The sequence below is a fragment of the Meleagris gallopavo genome, chromosome 1 (genome assembly GCF_905368555.1).
Source record: "Meleagris gallopavo chromosome 1, MGAL_WU_HG_1.1, whole genome shotgun sequence".
Lineage (NCBI taxonomy): Eukaryota > Metazoa > Chordata > Aves > Galliformes > Phasianidae > Meleagris > Meleagris gallopavo.
In genome coordinates this window covers 192,971,524-192,992,902 of record NC_139404.1, presented here as the reverse complement: position 1 = coordinate 192,992,902, position 21,379 = coordinate 192,971,524, and the positions used below count along the sequence as shown (strand labels likewise).

Here is a 21,379-nt window from a genome sequence, read left to right as displayed (position 1 = left end):
GGGTTGCAAAGGAGCACAGTGCTCACCCACTTCCAACCCCCTGCTGTGTGCAGGTCACCAACCAGCAGCCCAGGCTGCCCAGAGCCACATCCAGCCTGGCCTTGGATGCCTGCAGGGATGGGGCATCCACAGCCTCCTTGGGCAACCTGTTCCACTGCCTCACCACCCTCTGCATGAAAAACTTCCTCCTCACATCCAACCCAAACCTCCCCTGGCTCACTTTCAAACCATTCCCCTTGTCCTGTCACCACCCACCCTCACAAACAGCCGTTCCCCCTCCTGTTTATCCGCTCCCTCCAAGCACTGAAGGCCACACTGAGGTCTCCCTGCAGCTTCTCTTCTCCAAGCTCAACAATCTCAGTTCCCTCAATCTTTCTCCATCCCAGGTCCTCCAGCCTTCTAACCATCACTTCTGCATGGAGATACAATTCTCCTCATTTCCCAGACAAGGTTCACCAACATTCATATCACAACACTCCCTTCCCAACGACACCTTAAGCACAGAAGCCCAGGTACAGACCTCACCAGCATGGAGGGGAAGAGCTGAGCAGCGCAGCCTTTTCCCTAGAAGCCATCAGCAGCAGCCCGTCTCCCCTGTTGCTTCTGAAAATGCTTTGCCACCACCATCTTTTTGCACCCTTTTCCAACTCCTCGTGTCCTTGAGGGGCTGTAAATTCAGCTGATGCTGTCCTTCAGCAGCCAAGCAAAGTTTTCATACTTCTCTTTTGCTGCCTGTGCTTTCCCTCCTTGCATGCTCTCCCTAAGCTCCCTGCTTCGGCTGAGTGGGATTCCTGCTGCTGTTCCTGCCTGTCTGACACAGTGGAAACTTGTTCCTTGGCTCTCTAGAAGTCTTGAAAAAAAACACCACCACCCAAAATAAAATCATCTATGCAGGTTCTTTCCCCTCCTGGCTGCCTCCTGGGAGATCCTGCACACCATCACAGTGAGAACTGGAACCTCCTTGCTCCAACAGCCCATCTCCAGTTCCCCCAGTCCACCTGTGGTTCCAGGAGCAAGTTAGGAACGCCAGGCTTCCTTCCATGGCAAGCGAGGACACTTTGCAGTTCTAACACCACAGGCGTCTCCATGGAGCATCCATGAGGCCTCCAGGTACCTCCATGAGCAGCTTTGTGGCTGGGTGGGCCATGTTCCCAGCAGCTGTGAAAGCACAGGGCCAGAAGAAAACTCTGAAGCACCCCTCGATGTCACCTGCAGCCTAAACTCCTGCCCATAGCAGAGCTCTGTGACTCACTGCAAAAAGCCAGCAACATTTCCTGCCTGGGGTCCTCCTGCTCTCAGGGGATGTGTCCAGGCCACCTCACAACTCTTTAAGTGTCAAATACTTACAAGTTCAAGAATGGCTGCTTGCTGAGTCAAGAAATGGAGCTGCTCTCACTGCCATGTCCTTGTGCTGGTGAGCCACCCCTCATCTTCTCTACTTAAGAGTTTTCCCCACAAACATGAAAGCCACAATACCTGCCCCAGCAATTCTACAGCCATGCACACAAGAACTCCTTGTTGATGCAAGCACTGCCATCCAACGAGCACTGCTCTCCATCTCTGCTCCTCTTCTGCTGCTGAGGGTTTACAGCAGCTCACCAACAGCTTCCAGTTCAGCACCTCAGTGCTGCAATTACAAGAACTCTTTTCCTGCCACTAAAACTAATCATCTTGGGCAGCTTTGCTACCATTTGCCCTTTGGAATGTTTACTTGTGAAATATCCACTTAGATGCAAGATTAACTACATCACAGGAAAATTCTCTTAAATGTAAACAGGGGTACTAAAGGAGAAAACGTTTCGACCAATTTACAGAAAGTCTGCTTACAAGATACAGCATCACGTAGTGAAAAGATCTGCCTGCCCAGGGAATCAAAGCTGTGCCACATTTTTGCAGGAGTCCCCATTTCTTTGGCCACGTTTCTCCTCTCAGTTTGCAGTGTTTAAGTCCTCTCTAAGGTCCTCTCTCCCCAGTCCACTCTTTAGAGAGAGAGTGGTGAGGTGCTGGAACAGCTGCCCAGAGAGGCTGTGGATCCCCGTCCATCCCTGGAGGTGTTCAAGGCCAGGTTGGATGGGGCCCTGGGCAGCCTGGGCTGCTGTGAAATGTGGAGGTTGGTGGCCCTGCCTGTGGTGGGGGGTTGGAGCTTCGTGATCCTTGAGCTCCATTCCAACCCGGGCCATTCTGTGGTTCTATGATCCTCTCCATGCCCACCTGATGAGATGCTGCCAGAGCAGAAATGGTGAGAATGTTGCCATGCATCCATCCCCAAGGAAAGTCATAACAAAAACAACAGTATATATCCAAACCTCAGTGCAATACTACAAACCCACAAACACACACCAGGGGTCAAGGGGAAATATTTGTGATTTTGCCAGCACTAGAGTTACTAATTAATGAGGAGCTCCTCCTTCATACACTGATCAAAAATGACCAAAAATGTTATAGAATGACAGAATGTCCTGGGTTGCAAAGGAGCACAGTGCTCACCTACTTCCAACCCCCTGCTGTGTGCAGGTCGCCAACCAGCAGCCCAGGCTGCCCAGAGCCACATCCAGCCTGGCCTTGGATGCCTGCAGGGATGGGGCATCCACAGCCTCCTTGGGCAACCTGTTCCACTGCCTCACCACCCTCTGCATGAAAAACTTCCTCCTCACATCCAACCCAAACCTCCCCTGGCTCACTTTCAAACCATTCCCCTTGTCCTGTCACCACCCACCCTCACAAACAGCCGTTCCCCCTCCTGTTTATCCGCTCCCTCCAAGCACTGAAGGCCACACTGAGGTCTCCCTGCAGCTTCTCTTCTCCAAGCTCAACCAGCCCAGTTCCCTCAATCTTTCCTCACAGCAGAGCTGCTCCAGCCCTCTGACCATCTTAGTAATTATTAGTAATTAGTTATTACTATAATTAGTAATTAGCTATTCCAAGTTTCAGTTTCAAGCATGCTTGCAGAGCATTAAAATGCTCTGGTCCACAGCACCTATGACAACTGACTCACACCATGAATTATCTTTAACCTGTGCCTGAACAATGGTCCTCCTGCAACAATGCCAGACTACATTAACCAGCACTGTGCTCACCATAAATCACATCACTGTACACTTTGGGATTAGGATGAGTTGCCACTAGCAACAGAAGCAAAAAAAAAAAATAATAAATCAATTCTGTCACTATATATAGAGAATTCTGCTAGCCTCAAACATGGGAGTGCTGTCAGCACATTGTCTCAGGAACGTATCAGCAGCCACAGCACTACAACAGCAGCACTTCTCTCTTACACGAGGACCTAACAGGGAACAAAGAACCAGAACGATGCTGATGAGACCAATATTTCATTCATTCCCTACAGAATAAAGGCACGACAAGCCTTCATACCCTTAACTTATGATCAATGTGAATATTGGATTTCTAGCTTAGGCATATTTTTTTTTGCTTTAAATGGGAAACAAAGCAAACAGAAGAGAGACAACTGAGACAAATGCAAAGGTATTTTCCTTATGGTTTATCCAGAAGAGATTCACCATACTGAAGATATCAAGTATTCTTTGGTCTATTAAGGAAAAAAAATCCAGAGAGGCTACCAGGGATATGGCAAGGTTCTTTGATCCATATTGGCTTCACAGCTCTGTGAAGAAGCCAAGACACATCTCATCACACAGGCAGCCTCCTTCATCCTGGAGCTGCAAAATGTTTGGGGAAGACAACGACAACATCACTGCTGTTACCTTCCTCATCTGTCACATCTTAGGAATCCCGGTGGTGCCACCCAGCTTTATTACAAATAGTTCCTTTCTGTCTTGATTTTTAAACACAGGCACTTCATCTGGAAACGATGCACTTCACAAGGTCACATTTTCTGTATTGCTGATCTAAGCCAAATGCTGCATTTCACTGCAAACTACTACCAAGAGTCACCCTACCACTGTTTGCCTTGTAAAGCAACTCTGCACTGTGTTGCCAGCACACAGCTTGTATTCCAGGTTAGTTTTTGCTTTATTTTGGTACAGGACATCATAGGAAAAAATCTGTCCCTGCCACAAAACATGGCTGCTCTAAGCAAGCAATATAAAGGTCTCTCAGCTCTCTGCAGTTCAGGGATGTTCTTCACCACCAGGCTGGTGGGACGCAGGAGAAGCAACAGGAGAGCCACCAGAACAGAAGGATGCTTTCTGAACTTGGTGTCATTGCTCCAAGAAGGAGAAATGGGAGAAAAGGTAGCTGTATTTCTGTAGGCAGAGCACCTGCTGGCCAGAGAGAAAGAAGAAGTCCTGGGATTTCCTTCCCAATGGCACCAGGACCTGCAGGGTGCTGCCTATCTTCCAGCAGTTTGCATTCCAAGCTCAGCTCACCTCCTCTCCTGGAACAGCAGACACCCCTTATTTCTGTCTGTTCAATCCAGGAAGGTCCTGTGAATACCACCAGTCCTTTCCAGCACTGCTTTGGTGAATCTCACCCTCTTTCCAAAAAGCAAAACCATAAACGTGCCGCCAACCGTCCTCTTGGAAAAGGTGTTTAAAAGTGCAAAGGAAACAATTGCTTTCTTCTTAGAATGATAGAATGGCCTGGGTTGCAAAGGAGCACAGTGCTCACCCACTTCCAACCCCTGCTGTGTGCCAACCTGCGACCCATTACAGCACAATGCCCACATGTTGCTACAAAAAATGATGATGCTCAGAGGGCTGGAGCAGCTCTGCTATGAGGAAAAGTTGAGGGAACTGGGCTGGTTGAGCTTGGAGAAGAGAAGCTGCAGGGAGACCTCAGTGTGGCCTTCAGTGCTTGGAGGGAGCGGATAAACAGGAGGGGGAACGGCTGTTTGTGAGGGTGGGTGGTGACAGGACAAGGGGAATGGTTTGAAAGTGAGCCAGGGGAGGTTTGGGTTGGATGTGAGGAGGAAGTTTTTCATGCAGAGAGTGGTGAGGCAGTGGAACAGGTTGCCCAAGGAGGCTGTGGATGCCCCATCCCTGCAGGCATCCAAGGCCAGGCTGGATGTGGCTCTGGGCAGCCTGGGCTGCTGGTTGGTGACCTGCACACAGCAGGGGGTTGGAAGTGGCTGAGCACTGTGCTCCTTTGCAACCCAGGCCATTCTGTCATTCTATAAAATGATAAGAATTGGATTTAATTCCCCTGGCATAAGAGATAGTCAGATCACTTGTGTCCCAAGGATGGACAGACGTTGGAGTATCAACTTGAGCGAGCATGAAAATCCTGAATATTTGTGAATGAGAGATGCATGGTAACAAAGACTATGCTCACCTCCCCAGCTGGGACACGAGCTTCAAATGTGTAAAGAAACCACAGCATACAAGCACCCTTGTTTTCTAGCAAGTGGTTAGTTCAAAGCAACCATTAAAGCCTGCTTTCACAGACATTAATACAAACATAGTAATCAGGTTTAGAGAAAAACAAAAGAAAAAAAAACTTATATCTCAACATCACACACATTGTTTAAGCTCTGCATAACTTTGATAGATGACAAGTTTTCAGGCAAACACTACTCAGAAGCCTGCACACAGGGCACCAGCTGATAGGAAGCCTTCTGTGCCTTTCCCACAGTGAGCGCAGGGAAAACACTCAGCTGCCCCAAGGGCACTTCCCACATCTGTCAGTGCAGACAGGGGACTCAGCACCTCCCAAATCATTGCCCTTCTGAGTTCTCAGCTATTTTTGTGCATTTCAAACGCAAGTGAAGAAGCACGTACAAATCAGCCTTATCCCAACTGCTTGGAGAAGCTGCAGGAACTAATTGTCCTTCATCTCTCTTCTACTCTCTCTGAGGAATATAAGGAACCACTACAACTCCCACTTAACAGAGCCAGAGAAATCCCTCACACAGAACAGCATCACAGAATGACAGAATGGCCTGGGTTGCAAAGGAGCACAGTGCTCACCCAGCTCCAACCCCCTGCTGTGTGCAGGTCACCAACCAGCAGCCCAGGCTGCCCAGAGCCACATCCAGCCTGGCCTTGGATGCCTGCAGGGATGGGGCATCCACAGCCTCCTTGGGCAACCTGTTCCACTGCCTCACCACCCTCTGCATGAAAAACTTCCTCCTCACATCCAACCTAAACCAGTACCCAAAAGACATCAGTTTGCTCGGTGAATGGAGATCCGAGTGCTCCTTTAAGAGCAAAGAAAAGGTGAGATTGCCCAAATCACTAGAAAGGAAATTAAACCATGAGCCTTGAATCATTCTGACATTGCTGTCATCTCCACAAAAGCCTGTCTGCAAACGCACAAATGCTGCTGGCTTCCCGAGCACAACGAGGTGCTCCTGCCTCCCTGCTTCCTCGCTCAGCACCACGTCGTACAACTTCTGCACCACCACCATCCTGCTTTTGATCGATACGCAGAGCACGTACCCAAATCTTAGAGCAGTGCCACACACGAGCAGAGAGCAGCTCCATCTCAAAAGGGACACAGCTGCTGGACGCCAGCTCACTTCCACAGACAGCTCTGGGAAGAGCTCTGCCAGCGGAACGAGCAGCAGCACGGGATGCTGGTGTGGCAGAGAGCAGAACTGCTGGTGATGCACACCAAGGGAGATGCCCTGGAGGAACTTCTGTTTTTAAAGAGCATCCATGTATGCAGGTATTGCCAGTGTGTATCCAGCAACATATCCTACAAGGAGAGACTGAAGGAACTGGGGCTGTTTGCCCTGGAGAAGGGGAGGCTGAGAGGAGACCTTATTGCTCTCTTCTCATTCCAAGGTGACTGCAGCAGAGCAGGGTCTCATCTCACTGGTGACAGGAGGGGAAATGGCCTTAAGTTGTGCCAGGGTAAATTTGGGTTGGATATCAGGAAAAACTTCACAGAAAAGGTTGTTAAGCACTGCAGTGGGCTGCCCAGGGAGGTGGTTGAGTCACCATCCCTGGATGTGTTTAAAAACCCTTTGGATTGGTGCTCAGGGCCATGATTTAGCAGAGGGCTGTTAGGGTAGGATGGCTGGGTTGCGGTTGGACTTGATGATCTTTAAGGTCTTTTCCAACCTGAGCTATTCTATGCTTCTGTGGTAAACTAACTGAAGTTTATCACCTTGCACAAAAGGAACTTATAAAAAAAAATAACAGAATAAAAATCAGAAGTCTGGGCTTTGCTGCGATTGCTTTTTAATCAAAAGGGCCTCTCCAATTGTTCCTTCACTCTTGGATGGAGCTGAATACTGAAAGTAATTTCAGTAAAAGAAAAAATGGTGTTCCTGGCTTGGCTGCCCCAGCTCTGCAAACACAGAGACACTGCAGCAGGTCCTGCACAGAACACCTGAACGCCTTACCTGCCCACTGTGTGCACTGCCAGCATTAAGAACAGCAGAAGAGTGAGAAGATAAAGAGGAAAATGAGAAGTAAAACCTGTTTCTACGTAGGTGTTGGCAGGCAGCTTTATTTCCCTGCCTGCTTATTTAGCCAATCAAGATCACATAGAGCTAATGAGAAACAACCACACAAAAGCAACATGAAAGCAAACTCCATAAAGAGCAAACACATTCCAGTCACACATAGGGCCACTGCCATCTATGCCCTTTTACACCAGTGGCAACACAGCTGAAAGCAAGCACAGCACCCAGAGCTGAGGCAGGCTAAAAGCAGGCTGGGCAGGCAGCAGGAGAAGCAGCAACTGGAAGCTACAGCTCTGATGCTGCTGCTGCCTGACAGTGCTCCTCTGCCTTCACTCATTGCTCTCGTCTCTCTTCCTCTCTCCCGTCTCTGCCTATTTTTAGGGGGAAAAACAGATTGATTTTTAGATCAAACATAGAAAGTCAGCAGCCTGGCACGTGGTAATGCTTCAAGGTAGGAGCCATCATTGCTTCAAGGGAAGATGGCAGCTCCAGAGCCATGGGGATGTGGCACTGAGGGCCATGAGGGCACGGTGGGGATCTTGGAGGCTTTTGCAACCTTCACGGTTCCATGATTCTATTTTACATTGCTCATGAAAACACAAAAAATGTTTGGGCCAATTTTTCAAGCCCTCATTTCTGTCTCTCAATCTCAGAATTAAAACCAAAGTACTTCCTCCTTTCATACCCTCTGATAACAATTCTAAGTGATATCACAAACTTCCAGCCATCTCCAACACTGCCAAGAATGCCTCACAAGGGATACAAACTCGTTTATTCTAATACTCAAACACCTTTGAAACCATTTCTCATCTCAGAGTACCTCAAGTAAAGTTCTGGCTTCTTTGGGTGGTTTTTTTTTTGACCCTCCCTCCAAATATGTGCATCAGCACAGGGGCTGAAGCAGAACTCAAAGGGGAGCCAAGAACCCTGAGCCCCCAGCACCACATAACCACTCTACATTGGCCTTTATCTGACAAACCCCCTTTTCACCTCCACCTGCCCTACAAGAACAGTTACGTGAAGTTTAATCTCCTTCCCTCCTCTGTTAGAACCACTCATAAGCAGAAAATGAGCTCAAGGTTTTCAAGGCAGGACGGGAGACCAGAGCACCATTACCTCCTGATTCTGAAGGTGGATTTGAGGCAAATCCAGGAATTCAAATATTAAAAGGAAATCTGACACAATTCATGAGACACAAAATACAAACAGGTCCCAATTTATACCTTTAGGTAAAAACATCAAAAATACTTCAGATGAAGCAGCAACTATCACATTCTTCGAGTCTCTTGTGCTCCTAAGAACAGAGGCACCTTTTTGCTTGTGACACAGTCTGCAGCAGGGGCTGTGGACAAAGCATCACTGCCTTATTAACTCAAAGCACTGCCATGCCCAAAACGCACCAGGGGATATTTTCAAAGCACTGCTCATGGTGCTGAGTTTCCCAAAGTTCAAGAAGCACCTGCAAAATGCTCTCAGACACACGGTGTGATTGCTGGGAGGTGCAGCACGGAGTCAGGAGTTGCACTCGGTGATCCTTGCAGGTCCCTTCCAACACAGGGTGACAAAAACTGACCTTGTTCTGAGCCAGCATTGCTAAGGCCCAAAGCACTCCAGAAGAGCCAGATCTGGTGGTGCCAGCCCATCTCCTGCTCTTTTCAAAACCTACCAGCACAGGCAAGGGAAGAGAACCTGGGCCCAGAAATCAGGTAGCACCATGGACTGTGAGCCAGATTTGGGGCCACCAGCACAAAAAAAGACATGGAGCTCTTGGAACACATCCATAGCAGGATCAGAAAGATGATCAGAGGGCTGGAGCAGCTCTCCTACGAGGAAAGGATGAGGGAACTGGGATTGTTGAGCTTGGAGAAGAGAAGCTGCAGGGAGACCTCAGTGTGGCCTTCAGTGCTTGGAGGGAGCAGATAAACAGGAGGGGGAACGGCTGTTTGTGAGGGTGGGTGGTGACAGGACAAGGGGAATGGTTTGAAAGTGAGCCAGGGGAGGTTTGGGTTGGATGTGAGGAGGAAGTTTTTCATGCAGAGGGTGGTGAGGCAGTGGAACAGGTTGCCCAAGGAGGCTGTGGATGCCCCATCCCTGCAGGCATTCAAGGCCAGGCTGGATGTGGCTCTGGGCAGCCTGGTCTGCTGGTTGGCGACCTGCACACAGCAGGGGGTTGGAAGTGGCTGAGCACTGTGCTCCTTTGCAACCCAGGCCATTCTATCATTCTATGATTAACACAGCACCAGCTCCCCCGGCAGCTGCACACCTCCACCTCCACCTGGGGATGTCTAAAGTAACACCAAGAGGAAAGACAATGCTGGCACAGAGGGGAGGGGAAGAAAGAAAATGTTTACAGCCATATGAGCTAGATGAAAAGGATGGAGAGTCCTCTATCAACAACCTCAACGGCCCGAGCCACAGCAGGCACTGTTTACAGAGCCTTTGTGTAGGTTCTGCTGGAGAGGCTGAAAGCACAGTCTGCAAAAAATGCTGAAAGTATTATTGGCAGAGGATGCAAAACCTGCAAAATAAACCTTTTCCCACCAAACAAGATGAAACAAATACAACAAAACACCATAGGAAATTAAGCCAGGCTACACTGATTGTGTCTGGAATGATAAGAATGCTTTTCCTCTTCCCAGCAGAGTTTTATCGTGACGCTGGCAGGACATCCTGGACACCTCCAATTCCCCCTGCACGGGGCTTCCGAAGTAAGAGCCTGGATTAAAAGCACTTAGGTGCACAAAAGAAAGCTCCCCTTATAAGATCAACCCCAGGATTTGGTCCAGTTTGTTCCATCAAAATTGCCTGTGCTGTACATCCATAGAATCACAGAATGGTTCGAATTACAGAAACAGAATGGTTTGGGTTGGAATGGAGCTCAAGGATCACGAAGCTCCAACCACCCACGACATGCAAAGCCACCAACCTCCACATCTCACAGCAGCCCAGGCTGCCCAGGGCCCCATCCAAGCTGGCCTTGAACACCTCCAGGGATGGACGGGGATCCACAGCCTCTCTGGGCAGCTGTTCCAGCACCTCACCACTCTCACAGCAAACAACTTCCCCCTCACATCCAACCTCCATCTGCCCTCCCTCACCTTCCAACCATTCCCCTTGTCCTGCTGTTATCTCCCCTTTCCAAGAGCTGACTCCCCTCCTGTCTGTAGGCTCCCTTTAGGTCCTGCAGGCTGCACTGAGGTCACCCCGCAGCTTCTCTTCTCCATGCTGAACAAGCCCAGCTCCCTCAGCCTGGCTTTGTAGAGGAGGTGCTGCAGCCTCTGCTCATCTTTGTGGCTCCTCTGGACCCTCTCCAACAGCTCCCTGTCTTTCTTGTCCTGGTCACAGTGCTGCAGATGGGGCCTCACAAGAGCAGAGCAGAGGGGGACAATCACCTCCCTGTCCCTGCTGGCCACCCCTCTGCTGATGGAGCCCAGGATCCCATTTGCTTTCTGAGCTGCAGGAGCACACTGCTGGCTCATGTTAAGCTTTTCATCTATCAAGACCCCCAGGTCCTTCTCTGCAGGGCTGCTCTCAAGAACTGCTCCTTCCAGTCTTGTATAAATGCCTGGGATTCCTCTGGCCCAAGTGCAAAACTCTGCACTTTGCTGTGTTGAACCTCATCAGGTTCACCCAGGCCCACCTTTCCAGCCCGTCGAGGTCCCTCTGAATGACATCCCTTCCTTCCACTGTGCCAACCACAGCACTCAGCTTGGTGTCAGCAAAGGGTGCACTCCATTCCGTCATCGATGTCATTGATCAAGTTGTTAAAGAGCACTGGTCCCAGCACAGACCCCTGGGGGACGCTGAGTGACTTTGCACAACTGCCTTATCTCTGTGGTGCAGTGTGTAACCAGCAGTCAATCAAGCTAAGCATGTCTCTTGGACTCTTTAGCATAACAGGGCAAGGGGAAGTGGGTTTCCAAGAACAAGAGGGGAAGTTTAGATTAGATATAAGAAAGGAGTTGTTTACATTAAGGGCATAGAGGTGCCCTTACTCAGAGAGGTGGTGGTGCCCCATCCCTGCAGACACCCGAGGTCAGGGAATGGGCTGTGAGCACTGATGGGGCTGTGGGTGATCATTGCAGAGTGGGAACAGGTGGCCTTTGAGGGTTCCTTCCAACTCAAACGTGGAGAAGAGAAGCTGCGGGGTGACCTCAGTGCAGCCTGCAGGACCTAAAGGGAGCCTACAGACAGGAGGGGAGTCAGCTCTTGGAAAGGGGAGATAACAGCAGGACAAGGGGAATGGTTGGAAGGTGAGGGACGGCAGATGGAGGTTGGATGTGAGGGGGAAGTTCTTTACTCAGAGAGTGGTGAGGTGCTGGAACAGCTGCCCAGAGAGGCTGTGGATCCCCGTCCATCCCTGGAGGTGTTCAAGGCCAGCTTGGATGGGGCCCTGGGCAGCCTGGGCTGCTGTGAGATGTGGAGGTTGGTGGCCCTGCCTGTGGTGGGGGGTTGGAGCTTCGTGATCCTTGAGCTCCCTTCCAACCCAAACCATTCTGTGATTCTGTTACAACTGCTGCTCTGCTAGAGCTGTGCTGAGTAACACCATGGGGAAAGCCTCTTCTTATGATCTTCCAAGTCACATGCTGCCCAAGGTACAGAGCTCACCATTAAGGCAAGCTAGAGCTCTCCTGAAAGCCAAACCTAGAAGCCAGAAAGGGGAAAAAATGTATTCCTTTTCTTTCTGATGGACGTAAGAAATGAACTGCTGCTTTTTGAGAGTGCTACTTTTGTTCCAAAAAAACAATCACCAAAAATAAACTTCCATCAGCTGCAAAGCCACTCAGAAATACTGAGACAGGAGATCTACTATATTTTATATGCCTGGGATTAAAAAATAAATAAAAATAGGAGCGTGGTCCATTTCTCAATTTCACTGTGCCAAGACAGCCACAGTGTAATGATTCAAGCCTATGTTTATACTGAAACCTTTCTTTTTTTTTAAAAACTGAAAACTTGGACTTCCACACCCAGTAGGCAACATTTTTTAAGTGCATTCCAAGCTTCCCTCAAACAGTTCCAGTCAAAACATCACCAGATTTTAATTCCGTCAAGAATGTGAGCATCTCATTAAAGGACTGCCTAATTATAGGTAACGTGCCCAGACCGCAGATTCTGTGGCATCGTTATACAGAATAGCATTCAGAAGTAACACTACCAACTTTTGAGAGAAGTTCTGAGATCTCTGCAGCGTGTTACAGCACAGCAGCAGAGAATTATGCTGCCTGTCTTCAAGTAATTAAAAGCTTGGAATTAAACCTCACAGTGCTCCAGCAGTCACTGGTGGTGAGAAGGAGCAGCTCAAGAGGAAAGAAATGCCATCAACTCTCAAGAAAACTGCAAGATTTAAAGGGGAAAAAAAACCTTGTAGGTCAAGCAGTCTCGTGCAAGGAAAGCCTTTTCAAGAGAGACAAACCCAGCGTAATGTAACACTGTCCAAACAGCTTTCCTGAGTGTTCCCCCTTTGTGAGGCTGCAGAATTCAGAACCTGCAGAAGGAAACACTGCTCCTGGTCAAATAGAGCCAGGAACACCAGGAACATCACTGAGCAGAGCGAAGGACTTTGGAAGAGAAAGGAAAGGTGATGATGAAGGACAAATTTCTGAGCAGTGTAAAGGTTAAAAAAAATATATATATATATATATATATGATGTTCTTATGGAAAGCCCTGCCAGCTGCTTCAGAGCTGATCAGGAATTAGAAAAACTCATGCTAACCAGAGGCAAGCCACTCCGGAGCCCAAGACAGGCTCCAAGAAATCCAAGTGAGCAGCATTCCCTGCAGCTGGGACCTGGAAGGGTAGGAAGAGAAGGAAATCCTCACTCTGCCTCAGGACAGGAAAAGCAAAGCGCTCTCCTAACTTTCCAGAATCTCTTATGGGATCCTAATATATATATGAACCTCCATACACATACATAAATACATATTCTTCACCTCCAGCACCACCCCTGCTCTGACGAGGCTGCTCCCCAGCACTGGGCTGTAGCTGCCATGTTAGATCTGCTGTATTTAAAACCAAAACCATTATTAGCTTCTACTTCAGTAAACTGACTGCCAGCCAGCACTGCCATAAACCTTATCACAAACCTGCCAACAGCTCTGGTGCAATCACAGAACTGCAGCCATGTTCCACCAGAGAGTGCAAAGTATATCCACAGCAAAAGGTTACATGCACTTTATTAAGCTGAGCTACTCCAGTACATAAAATGGCATTAGGAGCACAAGGAGCTAACTAGAAATATTCTTTCATACCTTTTTTTTTCCTCCAGTGTGCACTGCTCACTTGGGCTCGTTGTGGCAGGCGCAAGGCAGGAGACGTTGAAGCACACGGAATGGTTTGAAACTAAAGGATTTAGTTTAAGGGTTTTAGTTTTAGGGCTTGAAACTAAGGAATGAAGGGGAATGGTTTAAATAGTTTTAAACTAAGATAAGGGAGGTTTAGATTGGATGTGAGGAGGAAGTTTTTCATGCAGAGGGTGGTGAGGCAGTGGAACAGGTTGCCCAAGGAGACTGTGGATGCCCCATCCCTGCAGGCATTCAAGGCCAGGCTGGATGTGGCTCTGGGCAGCCTGGGCTGCTGGTTGGCGACCTGCACACAGCAGGGGTTGGAACTTTGAGGTCCTTTGCAACCCAGGCCATTCTATCATTCTATGACCGAGCACACAGCTGTTCCACCTCAGCCAGAAGGCATGCAGTCTTTACATCTGCTTTCAACACAACACAACGTATGCAGTCAACTGACTCCAAGTGATGAAGCAACATCGGATCAGAACATCCAGACTGCAGAAAGTTTGCTAAGACTCAAAGCAGGTGGCCCTTCCAGCTCTGTGATTCCTATGGCTGCAGCCCTGCCTTCTGCTGAAGCCTCAGGGTGCAGACTTACCTCCAACCTCCACTGGGGAGAAGAGCTGGGGAAGGGGCTGAGTGCCTTCACCCACCTGGCTGCCCCAGCATGGGAATCCACAGAGCGACAGCACGAGGAGCTGGCAAGCAGGGCTGGCCCTGCAGAGGCAATGCAGCCTTCAGCATGGATTAAAACTGCAACATAACCACTGGCAAAGCATGAAAGCAAAGAAATGATTTAAAAGAAAAAAGCATTTTATGACTACAATTGCAAAACCTGTAAAGGCACACAAAGTTCCTTGGGAAACGAGGCACTGATGTAACATGCAAGGTAAAAGCTGCTATCAGCTGAACGGCTTTCGGGATCATAGCACAGATGACAGAAATATCAACTGGAATCCCAGCGTGGATCAGTTGGAGCTCTTTAGTTTTGCAGACACACAGAAGCTATGCCTACACCTTGGCAAACTAAGGGCAGTTCCACACCACTACACACGACTTCTTGACTATCACCAATCAAAAAAACCAGAATAAGACATCTGAGAACCACCAGCAGCTCTGATACAAACCCAGCCACTCCTAACCCAGTTGGCCATTGGGAACGGGATGAACTTGCTGCCAAGACACAGCCAGGTGTGCACAGAGCAAAGCAACTGCAGCAAGGGAGAAGCTCTGAAGGCTGCGTGCATCACAGCAACAAAGCTCAGAGCCTTCTTCCTCTGGAAGGCAAACTCTGCAACTGTAACAGAAGAGATAGCCAGCCTCCTCCTAGCAACACCAGCATAGATCCACTACACGAAAGGACACGATGGCTTCAATGAGCTACAGAAGATGCCTTGCCTAGAACTGTGCCAACTGAATCACTTGTTCCATCAACCCCCCAGTCAGCAAGTACGAAGAAACGTTAACACAAAGAGCCAAGCAGATGATAAACACAAAGATATTTTTAAACCTACTTGCTAATAGACTTCAAACACACATTTTTTGTTATAGCCCTGTCAGGTCGTAAAAAGATATCCCAGCTTTGCTGCTTACTAAGCTGTCACAGAGAAGGGAAAACGCAGAGCAGTTTGTAAGGCTGCAAGAGATCTTACAATTGTTATGCATCTTACAATTTTATGTTGTGTCAGAAGTTGTCCAACCCCAAGCAAAGCTCTCAGCTCAACTACCTGCACGTAGCTTTGTCGAGTTCTAAGCATGCTCTCTGTAAGCAAAACACACTGCCTTTCTTCTCAGCCTCTATGACCTGAAGCTACATTCTTGGCATGCTAAGCACTGTATTATCAGTGAAAAAAAAGACATATTTTAGATGTAATTAAGCCCGGTGGTTTGGTGTATGTACAGCCCTAAGGAGATGTGCTATCTGCAGAGGGGTGGAGAGAAGCCAGTTACACCTGTTTGCCTCAGCCTCGACTGAGCAGAATCCCATTGGGAACAAACAGCACCAGCCTTCATCCTCCCCAAATGACACAGTTTAAACCTTCCAACTGTAAACACTGAAAACAGTGCTCAGTTTTGGAAAAAATATCAAAGCTACTGGAATGAAAAGTATGTTTATGATCTGGTTTACTGCCAAAAGTCATCTGCCTCTACTACAGCAGACAATGGGCGCATTTCAGTACAACTCATAAGAGAACTTTGTGATCTCTTCCTCACGTCCCTTCTGCATTACAGACATTTGAAGTTTTAGACAAAACTGGACTGAAATGATATTAAGAATGTAATTAAGAGCGTTACAGCCCAGACAAGTGCTTTGGTTTATAAACACTGCTGGCACATATATACCAACATACACAAACCAGCATTTCTCAGCAAGCATTCCTAAGCCAGAACTCTGCTGTCCCCTCCATTCCCATTCTCTGCTAGTTGAACAACTCCTGGAGGTTTCATATCCCATATCCCATCACATGGCTCCATGGTTAACATGCAAAACCACGCAGTGATTCTGCAAACACAGACTGACTGTAACAAGGATGCTGAACAGACCGTGCCTGTTTACTGATCATCTTAATGAATTAAATAATCCCATCTCTTAATCCGTAACATCAACATTTACAAATTAAATTAACGTTAAAAATTAAGTTATAATAAAAATAAAACATTCTGAGCCAATGTTTCCATGTGTTTTGGTGTTCTAGAACCCACAACGCTCAGGGTGCCTTTCAGTAGGAAAGCAGCCTGAAGGAATTACAAACAACTGAGAAACAGGGGGAAAAAAAAAAAGAGGAGGAAGGCAGCAGCCCCACTGCTGAATGCTGGAAGGAAGAACCCCTCTAACAATTGCTCCTCTCCAAACAGAGCAATCAATGCCCTACAGAACACCAGGCACCACTGCCACCTCTTCTGTTAACACAAAAATCTAATGTTAAAGGATGAAAGAATGACAGAATGGCCTGGGTTGCAAAGGAGCACAGTGCTCACCCACTTCCAACCCCCTGCTGTGTGCAGGTCACCAACCAGCAGCCCAGGCTGCCCAGAGCCACATCCAGCCTGGCCTTGAATGCCTGCAGGGATGGGGCATCCACAGCCTCCTTGGGCAACCTGTTCCACTGCCTCACCACCCTCTGCATGAAAAACTTCCTCCTCACATCCAACCCAAACCTCCCCTGGCTCACTTTAAAGCCATTCCCCTTGTCCTGTCACCACCCACCCTCACAAACAGCCGTTCCCCCTCCTGTTTATCCGCTCCCTTCAAGCACTGAAGGCCACACTGAGGTCTCCCTGCAGCTTCTCTTCTCCAAGCTGAACAATCCCAGTTCCCTCAACCTTTCCTCACAGCAGAGCTGCTCCAGCCCTCTGACCATCTCAGTGCCCTCCTCTGGACCAGCTCCAAAAGCTCACCGTCCTTCTTGTGCAAAAGCAACACAGAATTGATAGCATGTAGGTTTTCCCTACTGATCTTTAAATTATAAATGCAAATATTTTCTTGTTTCTGGTAAAAAAAAAACAAACAAACAACACAACACAAACCAACAACAACAACAACAAACCCCCCACACCAAACCATTTAGAAGCGCTGCTCAAAGCTCTTCCTAGCAAGATGTAAATCATCAGTGGTTTTAAAAGATCTGAAATAATTTTTAACAGCCTCTTACAAGCAGTAAATCAAAGTCTCCATCTATTATATGGAGAAATACTGCTGAAAAGCCCAAAGCTTTCAGTGTGTTGTTTGGGAGTTGCTTTTTTTTTTTTTAAACACTTCCCCCATTGAAGAGAAGAAAAAAGCGTTTGCATTGTGTTAGCTGCAGTTATAATTTCCAGCTGTGTCAGAACTTTAACAGCCTGAAAGCAGGAAATCCAAAGAGGAAATTCCATCGTCAGTTCCTGAAGTTTTGTAACTCAAACGTTCTTCCAAAAACTGGATCCTAAAGGAATTCTGGCAATGCTCTCTGTAACCTTACCTGATATCCTCAAGTAGCTCACATTCTGCCTGATGCTTGGCCTGCAGCTTTGTCATCTGCTCCACCTGGATGTTTTTCAGCTCCTGTGTAACTTTCACCTACAAACAAACACAGACCACATATATTTTTGGTGAAGTTTAAGCCAAATCTTGACACAAAAAACAACATAATTCCTCTCCCTCGTTTGTTTTGAAATGGCACATCTCAGTGGAAAGTTGGGACACAGCACTAAGAATGCAGTTTTACCCTCAGCAGCGTTAATAAAAGCTGAATTCAGTGCCTGTGCAGGCTGACACCACACGCACTGAGGCTCCCAAACTTATGCCCAAACATTAAGGAAAGTGCCATTTTATTTCAAAGGGCGGAAGGACGGTTTGTGTGCAACAAAGTACTTCCACCTGCAGAAAAAGCTTGGAAAGAAATGGGTCAAGAAGGTAAAAATTGGCAGCTCGTAGGCATTTATAGCACTTAAGCTGTCCCACAATTGCCGTCACCTTAAGACAGCTCGAACACAGAACGGCCTGGGTTGCAAAGGAGCACAGTGCTCAGCCACTTCCAACCCCCTGCTGTGTGCAGGTCACCAACCAGCAGCCCAGGCTGCCCAGAGCCACATCCAGCCTGGCCTTGAACATCGGGCTGCTCCTCAGCTGAGCACCAGAAGGGCTCCCTCTGAAAGGCTTCAGGAGGTTGGGCTTAGGCGTGATTTTCCTCTGATCCCTTTGCTCATTCAGCTCCATTTCAATCCTTTGGGAGCCCTCCCAGCAACCAGCACTGTGGCACAGGGAGCAGGGATGACCCTGGAGGGCCGTGGGGGGGTGTTTGCTCTGTTTTTATAGGGCTCTCTGACCTTCTCGTGACCACAGGGAACCTGTCAGGCTGAAAAGTGATCAGCAGATCAATGAAGACATCATGCACTCGTGAGGACAGAACGCCCAACCCAATGGGCACAGAGAGACAACTCCAATCCCTCCACCAGCCAGGAGGAGGAAAAAAGAAATCTCCACCTCATCAACTAGCAAAAGCCCCCTCGATCCTAACACTGAAACAATCCCCAGCAACAAGGGCCCTTTAATCACATTACACTGACAAGTTTTGCACAAGAGCGCCCACAAGACGCAACAAAAAATGAAGGACAGCCCCGGCTTTAAGCAGAAAAAGGGTCTATTTTTAACGTGAACTTCAACATTTCTCATCTGTATCTGAAAGAAATCGGCTCAAAATACATCAACCTACACGAGATGACCCACGTAATGGAAATAAACTCAAGTGCCATCATATCAGCGAAGAACGACACGCACGTTGTTATCGATAGGAAGCCAAACGCGAACTAAAACAGCAGTAAGACCTGCTCTGCTTTGGTGAAACGGGAGGTGAAGAGGCAGGAAGGAACAGGGCCACAACAGGAGGCTCCAGCCTGCATCCCCTCGCAGCCTGCAGGCAGCACAGCCCTGCAATCCCACCTCTGCACCCATCCACCTCCGCATCACGTAGGAGACCTTGGAGATCCACGGGGAGCAGCGGCAGCAGCCTGACTGCATCTCAGCAGACAGAGATGCAAAGGGCACACGTGGATCTCAGGCTGCCCTCCGCCACCCCCAGGAACCCCCCAGCATCTCCCTGCCCCACAGCCAGCTTGGGGGGTCCGGCTCCCCTTTCATATAGCAAAGCCCCAGGGCGCAGCCTTCCAAATATCAAAGAAATCCATCCCCACACAGCAGCACGGGGCTCAGGACTTTGTTACAGCTCACATCTGCCACACAGCAACCTGCCTGCGCCAGGAGAAGCCTTTTCCCAAACCCACAGCCTCAGTGCAGCCAGCCCAGCGTCATCGGTGCCCACCCTCCCCAGCAAGCCAGTGCAGAGCTCTGCTCCCAGCCCTTCCCTGTGCCTTGATGCCTACAGACCTCATCTCTGAGCCCCCCCGACCCCAATTTACCAATGTTCCCCCTCCCGAACAGCCCTTCCCTCCTATGCATCTCCCAATCCAACTCCAAGCAGCCCCCCCACAGCCCTATTTCCCCAGATCAGGACCCCCCCACACCTGCAATCCACACACGGCCCCATATCACAGTCAACTTCACTGCCCCCACATGTGCCCAGGAACCCACTCCCAATACCCAAACACAGCCCTAAATGCATCCCTGCAGGCATTCAAGGCCAGGCTGGATGTGGCTCTGGGCAGCCTGGGCTGCTGGCTGGCGACCTGCACACAGCAGGGGGTTGGAAGTGGGTGAGCACTGTGCTCCTTTGCAACCCAGGCCATTCTATCATTCTGTGATTCTAAATCCCATTCAGCACAAATACTCCCATTCTGTGTGACCACCCCACACCCAAATCAGTCCCAAATCCCACTCAGCCTCGCTGCCCTCCCAAACCTGCCCTGAATGCCCTTCAACTCCAAACAGAGCCCCAAATTCCCAGCACTGCTCCCCACCCAAACACTGCCTCAAATCCCAGCGAGGACCTCCACACACATCCAAACCAACTCCAAATCCCATTCAGCTCCACAACACCCAAACACAGCCTCACACTGCACCCCTCCCCTCAAAAAAAACTGCCTCAAATCCCAGCCAGGACCCTCCACTCCACCCCAAACCAGCCCCAAATCCCACTCAGCCCCACAGCCCTCCCCAAACCTACCCTGAATGCCCTTCAACTCCAAACAGACCCCCAAATCCCCATCACTACTCCCCACCCAAACACTGCCTCAAATCAGCCTTAAATCCCACTCAGCTCCACCCTCACCCCAACATAGCCTCACACTGCACCCCCCCACCCCAAACACTGCCTCAAATCCCAGCCAGGACCCTCCACCCCAGCCCCAAATCCCACTCAGCCCCACTGCCCTCCGCAACCTGTCCTGAATGCCCTTCAGCACCAAACAGACCCCCAAATCCCTATCACTCCCATTACCTCCCCCCCCAAACACTGCCTCAAATCCCAGTCAGGACCCCCCCCCCACAGCCAACCCAGCCCCAGATCCCACTCAGCTCCACCACCCTCACCCTAACACAGCCTCAAATCTCTCTCAGCCCCACCGCCCCCCCCCCGATCCCCACCCAGCCCCACATCCTTCAGTCTCCCCGAGACCCCCTCACCCCCCACCCCACTCATCCCCGCAGCCCCCCCACAACCCGAACAGAACCTCAAACCCCACTCATCCTCAGCCCCCCCCCTCCCCGCCCAACCACCGCCTCGATCCCACCCAGGACCCCCCAACCCCCTCCCCTCCAAACCCCACTCGGCCCCCCGCCCCAACACAGCCCCACATCCCACACAGCCCCACAGCCCCCTTGAAGGCGGGCCCTCACCTTCCTCGGCGGGGGCTGCATGGTGCTGCGCGGGGTCTCCACATCAATTCCCCCCCCCGGCAGCAGGACGCGACCCCCGCTGCAGGAGGAGGAGGAGGAGCGGGAGGAGGCGGCGAGGAGCGGGCGGCCGCCGTCTGCCTCCCGCTTCGGGCTGAGAGAACGAGGCGAAGGGAGGGGAACGCGGCCGCCTCTCTCTCTCTCTCTCTCGCACGGTTCCGAACGGGCGGAGAGCGGCGTCCCGAGCCGCGGCCCTGACGAGCGGGGAGGGGAGGGAGGCGGGGCCCGGCGGGGCGGGAGGCGGCGGAGCGCAGCTCGGGAGCGCCGCGCTGAGGGGAGAGAGCTGGCGGGAGCACGGACCGCCACAGAGAGAGCAGGCGAGAGGAGGCCGCCGGGCTGCCTAGAGCGGTCACCATAGAGATGGAGGAACAGAGAGGCGGCGTGGGCGCGGCACTTCGGGAGTGCGCCGCCATGCGGCTTGGAGGGGTGTTCTCGGA

The 21,379-nt window shown here is 49.9% G+C and overlaps 1 protein-coding gene across 2 annotated transcripts in view; it reads right to left on the bottom strand.

Moving 5' to 3' along the window:
* The window catches only part of FCHSD2 (FCH and double SH3 domains 2), a 117,939-nt gene extending 96,768 nt beyond the window's left edge, over positions 1 to 21,171 (bottom strand). Inside the window, exons 1-2 of one of the 2 annotated variants that reach the window (XM_085216654.1) lie at positions 20,886 to 21,171; positions 17,575 to 17,672 (exon numbers count right to left, since the gene is read on the bottom strand). In XM_085216654.1, the coding sequence (XP_085072780.1) occupies positions 17,575 to 17,672; positions 20,886 to 20,906 (119 nt within the window). In that variant the 5' untranslated portion in view covers positions 20,907 to 21,171. The remainder of the gene's footprint in view (positions 1 to 17,574; positions 17,673 to 20,885) is intronic. The other variant, XM_085216655.1, reaches the window with a different exon arrangement.
* Between the last annotated feature and the right edge of the window lie 208 nt (positions 21,172 to 21,379).